Here is a 12,914-nt window from a genome sequence, read left to right as displayed (position 1 = left end):
ACATGGGTTTTGACATCGGCTCTAGTTGTCAACCCGTGTGCATCATTTCCCAGCTAACAGTTTTTGATTAATAGGAGAATGTGTGCATCATTCATCAACGATGGCTTATGATGCCACATGATCCACCATGGGCATGATGGATCCCAGAAATTGGGTTGACAGTACCATGGGGTACGCAATGCGTTTGGAGGTTATGGCATGGAGCATACATGATATTATGCTCAAATTTTTAAATTGTGTGCGAGCGAATGAAATTCAAATTTGAAACCGTGTAGGAAATCCCCAGCGTCACGCAGGAGGAGATAAGGATGCCCCAGGTGGGCGTATTAAAGGTCGGTGACCTCGTGGCCATGATAGAGGGGAGGATGCCCATCTCTGCCATGCCCAGCAGCTGCAACGAAATGCTGCTCAGCAGGGCTTCAAAGAGCCCCACAACGGACAGCATGGCGCCGACCTCAATGTTGGGTTTTCTGATAATTCCAAACAAAACTGAAAAAAATAGAACAATACTCTGTTTTAACACAGCGGAAACAAAAAAAAAATCGCTTTGCTGAAACACCACTGTTTCGTCAGTTGCTGTTTGCAGTGTATCAGCAACGGTGTTTCAGCAATGCTGAAACTCGTGTATCAGCAACACTCTGTTTTGACATCAAGACTATTTTCTGCTTATGGTGTAACAACAACACTCTATTTTGATGTCAAGACTATTTTTAGCTTACGGTGTAATAGCCACACACAAAAAAACTTCTATTTATAAATAGTAAACCAACTGATACAAATTCGTCTTCCTCACATAGAGGGATTTTCACAATTGCTATTACAAAACATCTTCCTCTTAACAGAGGGATTCACCAATTTATGCTGAAGAGCATCTTCCTCTTAACAGAGGGATTCACCAATGACTATGCTGAAAAACATCTTCCTCTTGACAGAGGGATTCACTAAGGAATGCTTCAGTTCCACATAAATAGCATCCTCCTTCTAACAGAGGGATTCTCCAACATGCCTTCTTCAGAGGCACTTCAATCTGTGTCTTACATTCATTTAGCACATACGCGCTGCAGCGTATTGCCTTTTGTTTTCTCAACAGAACAACTGCAAATATTTCATGCTGCTGTGTTTTCTACCCTCTCTCACAGCAAACAATCACAAAACAAATTACATTCAAATCTGCACTGCTGTGCGGTTCACTATTCTGGAAGCATTTTTCTTCACGCTGCTGCGTGCTCTCCTCTGCTCTTTATATATTATTTACACTACTGTGTCTACACATATATAGTGCAATAGGGGTCATAACAGTCCATCAACTGCTTCAACTCTCTGACAGAGTCTCTGCTGCAATCTGCTGCTCATAATGAACGAAATCTGATCTTTCTGACATTCTGCTGTGCTTCTTGAGTCGGTTGTGTGGAAACCCATAGCTGATAAATGCTGCGGCCGGCTCGAGGCTGGTTCTTTTCACTTTCGGCCATTCTGCTCTTTAATGCAGTTGTTTAGAAGTAATGGCATAGCGGTGGATCTGATCTTCCTCCTTCGGGAACACAAAAACAATTAAAGGGTGAAAAGACGGTAATGGCGGTGGCTTTTTTTTAAGTAAAGTAGCTGCTACTGTTCAACTGTTCACTGCAGTTGAAATTATAATTTCAACGCTCCCCTTTAATTTCAATTGCTGGGTTATCAGTCATACCCAGACACTTCATTAAAAACTCGAAACTTTTATGTCCCAATGGTTTGGTCAGAATATCAGCAACCTGCTCCTTCTCTGCTCTTATGACATATTTAATTCCATATCTCTTCCCTATATGAAGATCCATCCAATAGAGTTCTACCAGGGTCTTCATCAAATATTCAATCTCTTCCTCTGTCATATTGACAAGGGTGTTAGTAGTGAAGCCCATCTCGGCCATCTTAGCAAGAATTACATATCGAACTCCTTACTCTTTAAACATGTCTTCAAGGAACTTCAATTCCTTTCTCTCGTTCATGGGTTCTGTCCATTTCCTATCTTTAACTCCATCTTCTAAATGAACAGGGTCATCAACATGACTAGATAAAGCAAACAAAGAATTCGTACCTCCATTTGTTGCTTCTTGTGGTGTGCTTGGAGAAGCACATTCATTTCTCCTCAAGGGTGTCTCTTGCTACCCTTGTGTTGGTGCTGCTGTTTGGGGATGTACTTTAGGCATCTCCTCATCATCTTCATCATGAGACAAACAATTTTTATCATTCACCGTTTTCTCTAAGATTTTACACAAGCTTCCTCGTTAATGAACTGAGGTTTTACTGTCTTCACTTTCTCCATGCCTTGATAGGATGTCTTGAGAGTTTGCCATGCTTCTCTGGATGTCTTGGCTGCTGCTATCCTTGGAAACACACTCTCATCCACTGCTCGATACAAGAAGTAGAGGGCCTTAGCATCCTCCTTCTTATAGTTCTTCAACAGCTCTTTCTCTGCCTGAGTTAAGCTATTAAACTCATTTTCATTTGCTGGTTCTTCAAAACCATCTTCAACAAATTCCCATAAATCTTCTGAGAAAAGCAAAGCTCTCATAACTATTGCCCAATAGTCATAATTTTTCCCATTAAGTAGTGGGAGCTGAGTATTAAAAATACCCATGCTAGTGCTGGTGATGGCCATTCTTGCAATACTTGACTGTGTATTAAAATAACTGACTGTCTTCAATAGTAACACAGAAAACTAGCTTGAGAAATACCTTTGAATCTTTCTTGACTGAGTCTTCACTCTGCTGGATAATTTGCTGCAGCAAGAAACCTTCCTTCAGTTTCTTTGACGTCTTCAAAGAGCCTGGACAAGCTCTGATACCATGTTGGGAATTTCTGATAATTCCAAACAAAACTGAACAAAATAGAACAATACTCTGTTTTAACACAGCGGAAACAAAAAAAAATCGCTTTGCTGAAACTGGTGTTTCAGCAACGCAGTTTCGTCAGTTGTTGTTTGCAGTGTATCAGCAACGGTGTTTCAACAATGCTGAAACTCGTGTATCAGCAACACTCTGTTTTGACGTCAAGACTATTTTCTGCTTACGGTGTAACAACAACACTCTGTTTTGACGTCAAGACTATTTTCTGCTTACGGTGTAACAACCACACAAAAAAAAACTTCTATTTATAAACAGTAAACCAACTGATACAAATTCGTCTTCCTCACATAGAGGGATTTTCACAATTGCTATTACAAAACATCTTCCTCTTAATAGAGGGATTCACCAATTTATGCTGAAGAGCATCTTCCTCTTAACAGAGGGATTCACCAATGACTATGCTGAAAAACATCTTCCTCTTGACAGAGGGATTCACCAAGGAACGCTTCAGTTCCACATAAATAGCATCCTCCTTCTAACAGAGTGATTCTCCAACATGCCTTCTTCAGAGGCACTTCAGTCTGTGTCTTACATTCATTTAGCACATACGCGCTGCAACGTATTGCCTTTTGTTTTCTCAATAGAACAACTGCAAATATTTCATGCTGCTGTGTTTTCTACCTTCTCTCACAGCAAACAATCACAAAACAAATTACATTCAAATCTGCACTATTGTGCGGTTCACTATTCTGGAAGCATTTTTCTTCACGCTGCTGCGTGCTCTCCTCTGCTCTCTATATATCATTTACACTGCTGTGTCTACACATATATAGTGCAATAGGGGTCATAACAGTCCATTAACCGCTGCAACTCTCTGACAGAGTCTCTGTTGCAATCTACTGCTCATAATGAATGAAATCTGATCTTTCTGACATTTTGCTGTGCTTCTTGAGTCGGTTGTGTGGAAACCCATAGCTGATAAATGCTGCGGCTGGCTCGAGGCTGGTTCTTTTCACTTTCGGCCATTCTGCTCTTTAATGCGGTTGTTTAGAAGTAATGGCATAGCGGTGGATCTGATCTTCCTCCTTCGGGAACACAAAAACAATTAAAGGGTGAAAAGACGGTAATGGCAGTGGCTTTTTTTTAAGTAAACTAGCTGCTGCTGTTCAACTGTTCAGTGCAATTGAAATTATAATTTCAACACTCAACCCAATACTTGAGCCACGCACCGCCAATGAGCCCTGCGGCTTCGGCCAGGTAGCCATTGCCCCAGAAGTCCCGGTCTTGCTCCAGCGCACCTAAGATCGTAAGTAAGGGCACGATGTATCCCAAGACAGTCATGACCACAGCCCAGAGCAACGCCCGGGGTATGTCTACTGCAACTTCTCCACCTCCCCAGCCAGAGTGCTAGCATTGTCCCAGAAATTCAAGTTCCAGAACAATGTATTGAAATACAAGGACCGATCCATGTTACCCTGGTTTCCCACGAGCCAGCGCGAGGGCTTAATCTGAGAAATCGAAAGCAGGGCTACTAGGATAAATGGGAACAATGACATTGCTCCCAGAATGACCACTGTCCAACCCATGATCGAGAGCCCCATGAAGTTCAACTAGCTTAGGACAATCGTGAAAATTAGATTCCCCACGTCTTTGACTGAACCGTGGCCAAAGGCTGGCAGGTAATTGAAACAGAGAACCCGGATGGCAGCATTGCTGATAACGCTGCTGATCCACCTCAACCAGCCCACTAGTAATCCCCAAAAGGGTCCAAAGGCCATTTCCACCATACCACGAAGCTGCTGTCGCACACAGTCTAATCTGTCATGGTAGACAAACACTTTTGTTAATGTCTAGCTGTGTTATTTTTTATGAGGTTTCTTGATTTTTGCAGAGCTTTTCAAAGTCGAGGAAGGCACGTGTACAAAGATTTTTGAAAAAGCGAATGGACAGGTCTATGATCTTCCTTTACTGACCTGGTTCATTGGACCCTATACTGTAGACAGGTTAATTAAATTTTGAGAAGCTTTTAAAATAGTTTAATGGCTATTTTAACGTTTGCTTTAGGGAACTTTCAGGGGTTGATTGAAGGCTGCTTCAACGTCTGCTACTTCAAAGGAGCCATCATTTGATATGTATCTGCAAAATCCCCAATTAAATTTACCGACGCAGAGCGATAATAGGTCATTCCATTCTAGTTCTAGACTCTATGGTTAGCATCCTCAGCAACCCTTCAACCGACAAAAATGCTGTCAATCTAGTGGAAGTGAGACGTCATCTCCGACAATACCTCCACAGACCCCTTGCCGATCTTCTTCTTCCTCCCATGCTAAGGCTAAAGATCACATGACTTTGAAACATCAAAACGAAGGAGACAGTATTAATACATGCAATGAAGATAAATGTTTCAATGCCCCGTCTGAATAATCAGTCTTAGAGTATAATTTCCCCTCTCACATCTCTCAGATTTCCCCTCTCTTGAGGATCAACGTGCACTATTTCAAAAAAAAGTGTAATATATTGCGCTTGAATTGAATCTTGTTTTTTTTTTCATTTTCACTGTTTCTCTGGATTAAAACACAGAGGCGAGGGTTAAAAGTTGGTAACTTAAGAAATGTTCCACCACAGCATTCGGTCGAAAACGCTCTGCAAAAAATTCATTCAGTCATTATTTACATACACTCTTCCACAACATTCAGTAGAAAGCACTCTGGGAAAATTTTCAGGGATTCTTTACTTGACATATATTAGCGGAAATGATGAATTCATTGACGTATGTTTGTCATAAGCTTTAAATCCGTCCAGAAAAGTTTAATTCAAATCGAATGCATCCATTGAAATGAAAAGGTTAATTCATTTATTTTTTTTCACTTATTTGAATTTTGTTAATTTTTAAAATTTTAAATTTTAAATAAATAAAACTATTAAATAAATGGATTTTGATTAGAAATTTTTAAAATTATTATATGTTAAAGAAATAAAATTATTGTATAAATATATGTTGAGGATGAGGAGTAATAAGAAATTATTGAGAAAAAAAAATTAAACTTTATTTTTATGTTTGTAACATCAATAAAAGTATTTCAAAATTATCATAATTTTAATAAAATTAAATTGTTAAAACACATTGTTTTTCATATTTGAATTTTTTAATTTTATAATTTTGATAAGCTTTTTTATTTCATAAAGATTCGTGGAATTAATAAATGCCAAATTTCATATAACTTTGGATTGTTTTTCTAGTTTTTTTTCCTTTGGGTTTTTTCATTTAATAATTTATGTTTTAATTTTTACTTCTTAATCCTTATATAAATGGATAAAAATTTGTTCTTCATCAGACTTAGATAATAGGATTATAAGGTTTTATATCAATTAATCTGGTTAATCTTTGATTAAAATAAATAAAATTATAAATTGAATTAACTAACTAATTGAAAATAGATATAATTTTTCTATTAACTTTTATTTATATTCTAAATAGAAATTACTTCGTTTCTAATATAATTAAGTTAAATTATAAAACTAACTAATTAATTAGGCTATATAGTTATTACTCATTTATTCTTAGTATTTAATATAATAATATTATTATATGTCTTTCTAGTCTTTGATGATTAAAAAAGTCTATTGGTTAATTTGGCTAAATGCAAGCAATTTACATTTAATCATAAATATAAATAAAACTAACTATCTAATGATTTAATTAACTAATTATATGTCCCTCTCCATATCTCTCGGTCCTGTCTGGTTACCCAGTCTAATGTAGCCGTTTTTCTCTATTTATATTGTAGCCATGATCTAATGTAGCTATTTCCTGGTCAAATGTAACCTACTCTCTCTATTTATACTACAACGATGATCTGGTTCTTCAACTTGTCCTGATGATGAACCACACTTACCTACTCTCTCTATTTACACTGCAGCCATGATCTGGTTCTTCAACTTGTCCTGACGATGAACCACACTTGTTGGTGTTTTCCACGTTAAACTCTTCTCAAAAAACTTGATACGGATCACAGAAGCCTAAATTCAATAATATTTGTATTATAATAAAATTATGCAATATTAATATTTCTATTCACATGTACACATTTTTCATCTTTAAAGATGAAGTAGTTTTTTTTTTTTGTTATTGTTCACATTTGCACACCATCTCACATGAAGTGTTTTTTTCATCACATCTCTCTGCATTTCATTTGCAAGATTTCTCTTTTTTTTTTAGAAAATCTAAGAATCTGCATGTACGATGTGATTATTGCCGAAAACCATCTTAATAATCATCATTGCTTTTAACTTGAAATTACTTATTATAAATAAAAACAAAATGGGAGAAATAATGATAAAAATCCTACACAACAACAATACACATAAACCATGACTCTTACTTGGTTAGTAGACATGATAAATGTCAAAACATTTACTCCATTAGACATCTCACATTGTCCAAAAAAAATAAAAAAAATCAACTAATTTATAACTTTATTTTAAATTTATTAATATTATTAAAAGAATTAATATATGACTTCAATATATACATATATTTTGAAAAACATATAACAATATTCTTAACCATAGAGATTCTTAACAATGCCATGGGTTATCAATACTGCATGCTCAATATGACGTGTTAATATGACATTTTTTAATTAATTAATTTGAGACAAATTAATTAAAATATCATAACTAACTCTTAGATAAATCTTAACCTTTGATGTGTGACTACCATTATAAATATTTCAGCATATTCTGTGGAAGTTAAATACCTAATAATCATTTTTGGGCATATTCCATGGAAATTAAATTTATACCATACACCTATTAATTATTGATAATTAAATTAAAATTATAAAAAAACTATTCTAAAATAAACAAGCTTATTAGCATAATTAATTAATAAAAAATATTTATAGTATAATCAAAATGTAGTTTCTCTAACATGTAAACATCTTATTTACAAATTTCGTAAGTTTTTTGTAATATTAATGAAAATCTAATAGTATATTCTTTTATTTTATATATATTTTTAATTTGGATAAGACTACATCATCATCATATTCAATATATTACTATACTAGAGTAGTGATTTCACATCAAAAAGTGATTATCACCATAATGGAATAGTGACTTTACATCAAAAAAATATTTATCCAAAACTAAATAAACACATTCTTTTATTATATTATTAAATTAACAAAATATACATAATTCAATTTAAAAAATTAAATTATAAGTTAATATTTCACATAAAATTTATTTATTGTTATCAATTTTCTGTGGGTTAAAAAGAGGAATACATCTCCCAAATCCGTTCACTAATTGATTAATCTTGGAACAAAGAGCTTGTTGTTGTTTTAACAACTCTATAATTTTTAAATAATTATTTAATTGGCGGATTTTTTCTCACCTTATATATAATGGCTATATTAATTTTGGTAATTTCTTTGGAAGATGTCATTATCAAACTCTATTTGAACGAAATTATATTACTTTTGGTAATTTCTTTGGAAGATGTCATTATCAAACTCTATTTGAACGAAAAACATGATTACATTGTGATTAATGTTCACCATAGTATGGAAAGGCGAGAGCTATTTCCACCTCTATAGAAACATTAATGCTCTCTTAAGAGATTCTAAGGACAGCCTTGGGACATGGGTTCTGACATACCCTTCGTTCTCCGACTAACAGATTCTGATTCCATAGTGATGGAGATATGCATGATGCCATCATCCATGTCGTTGTTTGTATTGATGCGCATTGAAATGAGCGGCATGTGTATCATGGCATGTTGTGTATCATATGCTATCTACCATATGATATTAATTGCCACCAAATTTTGAATTGTATAATGGCACTCCAAATTGGAATTTTGAATCTCAAAACCCGCACTGCCATATTTTGTTGTAATTGAAAGAAGCTTTGGTCAGTTATAGTTTCTTTGCTCAGCATGAGCTTCTGGACGAGTTTGGTGCTAATCGCAATTGCAGTGATTCTGGCTATCGTTGCCTCTGTTGGGGAGAAAACTCATTTTAGCATTGCCATTAGGATATCGGGATTCTGGGTTTATGTATCACATGACAGGCTGTTGCTCTGGAAGATGGGAAGGCCTAGTTTCTTTGCTCAGCATGAGCTTCCGGATGAGGTCGGTGCTGATGGAAATTGTGGTGGTTCTGGTTATCGTTGCTTCTGCTGGTGAGAAAACTCATTTTAGTGTTGCCATTGGGATATTGGGATTCTGGGTTTATGTATCAAATGACAGGTTGTTGCTCTGGAAGATGGGAAGGCGTGCATGCCTCCCGACATCATCAACCTACCATAGCTGATTCCAATAACAAATCTCATGCATTGTATTTGGCCTCTGTGAGTCTCAGGCTTATCAACAGTGGTGTGAACAGGGGATTGGAATTCTAACATAATTACTCTTACCAGTTTGGCTCAGTGTATTTACTTTTGTAAATTCCTGAGTCAACATTTTCCACCCATATACTAACCATAATTCCAATCATCCCCTACCCTAGCTCTTATGGTGCTCGCTGACCTCCCAGCCTGGTGGCTTCTTTTCATAATGTCCCTTGTTGGAATCCCCTCGGGGGTACTTGCTTTTCATCGCTTTAGTGAAGTCCAACATTTAGGCATTTTAAACTCCAATAGGACTCATTTTGATGGGAAAAATTTAACAAAAGTCGGGGGTCAGAGCAAAGAAGAAGATAACACATGGTGTGTTGCAAGATACGGTACTAACCCCATTAGTTTGCAAGCAGCTCTGGATTGGGCCTGTGGCCCTGGTTATGCAGATTGTAGCCCTATACAACCTGGTGGGTCTTGCTATGCGCCCAATACTTTATTTTCCCATGCCTCATTTGCATTCAACAGGCATTATCAAAAAAACATGAAGGCACCAGGGTCCTGTGATTTCCAGGGTGCTGCAATGCTAATAGATGTCAACCCAAGTAAGCCCAATAATATTAATATTCCCCCTTCCCCAATCTACAACTCCAATGTAAAAAAAATGGAATGTGTGTTCATTTTATTGTATAGTTTGTTTGTTGTTTGAGCAGTTGATTTTTCTGTAGGCTTCTTCTAAAATGCTTGTGCTTCTGTCACTGGCCATGCAGGTTATCCTGGCTACTTCTACGAATTTAGGTAAATTCCCACACTCAAGTTTTACTGATATAAGCCATTTAGCATTATCTCTCAAGGTACAAAGTACTTCACTGGAATGGCTCCTGTAATTCTGCATGCATGACAGTATATTTTGCAACCCAAGAACAGCTGGTTTTATGGTGCAAAATAATGTGTTTGATATTTTGTTGTGTTTTTCAAGGTCTGGGCAAGAAGTTGCTGATGTGAGTGGAGGGCCAGAAAAGAAATCTTGCACTTCTGCGCTCGCGCTGCCTTTGTTTCTATGGTTGTCTCTTATTATCACTCTTCTTGTGCCTTAAGAGACTAGACTTCCATGAATGCACGTGGTTGCAGATTTTATGCTAAATTTGTTAAAAGCAGTTGGCAAAACAACCTGGTTGAAGATGTTATGGTAAATCTGTTTGCTAGCAAGTGTGGTATTTTGGAAATACTGGCTTGCTCAAATTTTGATTGTGATTATCAGGCTATTATACCAATGAGGTGATAAAATTTGGAAGAAAATGAATACTGTAAAATATTAGGCTTGATTTTCTTCTTGTAGTATGGCATATACGAGAGTTGAGCATGCCCAAGGCTTCAAATTCAAATGAATTCGACTGTAACTTTAATCATTAAATATTGTACTAATTCCTTCATTTCACCTCTACAACTTTTGATGTCTTTTCAATCATAGCAGCAGTTCTCTGTTCTCATCAACTTTGCAAAATTATAAATCACTCATATTTCAAAATGGTTTTAAAAGACAATGCAAACAACAATATTCTGGGCACATTATGAATTTAATTTTTGTGAGCACCTATCCTTATGAAAGAGAAGGGTCTTGAATTAGGGATTAGTGCAAAATGTAGACGGGCCTCGAATCAGGGATGAGTGCAAAATAATTACATTGGGTTTCAGGAAATGATATCTCATTTTTCACAACTTTTAAGAACTAGGGATATATTATTGTTATCCTATAATTTTAATACCAGGTAAGAAATGGTGAGCCAAAATCTTATGTGAGGTGAGCCAAAAAGTTATTGAAGTGTTATGAATTTTTTCCTATGTTGTTGTGAATAATATAAAATTGCAATGAATTGATAAATATGTTTGAATGGGAGAGATGCATCTCAATGGTTATAACCTATTGGTACATTGCCTGTAAAAGGTGCAAGGCCTATACACAAACCCTTAGACTGGGAATGAGTTGATCACTTCACTAATTGGTTTTAAAAAGCAATTCAACTTTTTTATTTGGACTGGGAATGAGTTGATCACTTCACTAATCATCTCCCACACCCACCACCTTTTTCCTCCATAAATTCTTCCATGCCTATAACCACCTCTGTAATACCTTCCCAATGCTCACCCCTACCCTTCAGTCATCCACCATTCTCATTTTTTCAATCGTCCACCCTTAACATTCCAAATCCCCTGGCCTATAGTGATTCCCACTATCATACAACTGGTGGGGGTGTATCGTCGCCCACACCCACTACCTTTTCCCTATTTCACATCCATCATGCCTTTATCCAGCACCCCTGAAGCATGCCTATATCCGTCACCAAGTGCTCCACCATCTACCCAGGAAGGGTTGTTTTCTCCATTGCCTCAAATCCTCATGGTGAGAATGAGTATTTGATCAAAATATCATCATGAATTAATGAAATTGATTATATGCGTTTCAATTTTTACAACTAATTGATTATTGTAATTTTTTTAGAGATATCAATTTGGAAATCCACCTGGAAGTGCCAAGAGCAACGAGGGTGGCTTATATACCCATACTTTAGATCGATCATGATGTTGTTTTTCCATTATGTCATTTATGGGCATGAGATTCGATTATCTATGTTGGAAATGAAATTCTATTTTGTAAAAAAAGAAACATGTATAATTGGACCTATTTTGAATAAAAATACATAAATTTAGACTTGTGTTTATGGCAACATCTTCATTGAATTTTAAATCCTTATGTGGATGTGATGTTACATTCTATCAATGTTACATTACTTTTAATGAATGTAGTTGTAACAGATTTTGCTTTTATTATTTACAAAATATCAAGTTTACAAATCAAGTTACTTTTATATTTATATCTTATTTGATGTTGCATGCGTGGACGAACATATCATTACGATATACTAAAAGTTTCACATATACAAAAGCTTCACATATACTAAAGATATACGCATATATGAAAGTTGCGCACATATACATAAGTTATGCGTATTTATGGAAGATTTGAACATATATAAGAAAGTTACGCATATACGGAAGATATGCGAATATACGGAAGATATGCGAAGATCTTTCGTATATGCACAATTTCCATATATGCACAATTTACGTACATGGAATTTAAGCATATACGATGCAGATACATAAACGACGTGCATATACGGAAGATATGCGCATATAAGAAAGTTAGGGATATACAAAAGATATTCGCGCATATCTTCCGTATATGCACAATTTCCGTATATGTGCATATCTTGGATATATGCACAATTTCTGTATACGCGCATAGAAGATATGCACATATAAGAAAGTTAGGGATATAGGGAAGATATGCACATATCTTCTGTATATGCACAATTTCTGTATATGCACATATACAGAAATTGTGCATATACGGAATATATCCGCATATCTTCTATATATGCGTAAATTTATTATATGTGTATATCTTCCGTGTATGGATATATGGACGATATGCGCATATCTTTCGTATATCCCTAACTTTATTATATTTGCATATCTTCTATGCGCATATACGGAAATTGTGCATATACGGAAGATATGCGCATATACAGAAATTGTGCATATATGGAAGATATGCGCATATCCTCCGTATATCCCTAACTTTCTTATATGTGAATATTTTCCGTATATTCACGTCGCTTATGTATCTGCGTCGTATAGGCGTAAATTCTATATACAGAAATTGTGCATATACGGAAATTGTGC

General features: G+C 35.8%; 1 protein-coding gene and 1 pseudogene across 1 annotated transcript; one reads left to right on the top strand and one right to left on the bottom strand.

The window, feature by feature from the left end:
- Window positions 1-229: 229 nt before the first annotated feature.
- On the bottom strand, window positions 230-8,595 carry LOC149253798 (putative polyamine transporter At3g13620 pseudogene; annotated as a pseudogene).
- A 750-nt stretch (window positions 8,596-9,345) lies between these two features.
- On the top strand, window positions 9,346-10,264 carry LOC149253797 (glucan endo-1,3-beta-glucosidase 13-like). The gene is made up of 3 exons (XM_089456929.1): window positions 9,346-9,772; window positions 9,938-9,965; window positions 10,147-10,264. The coding sequence occupies exons 1-3, from the start codon at window positions 9,346-9,348 to the stop codon at window positions 10,262-10,264; spliced, it is 573 nt and encodes a 190-aa protein (XP_089313055.1).
- Window positions 10,265-12,914: the final 2,650 nt, after the last annotated feature.

This window comes from Pinus tabuliformis, chromosome 7, assembly GCF_031772625.1.
Source record: "Pinus tabuliformis cultivar Carrire ecotype Pingquan chromosome 7, CPIR1, whole genome shotgun sequence".
NCBI lineage: Eukaryota > Viridiplantae > Streptophyta > Pinopsida > Pinales > Pinaceae > Pinus > Pinus tabuliformis.
This window is presented reverse-complemented; position numbering and strand designations above follow the sequence as displayed.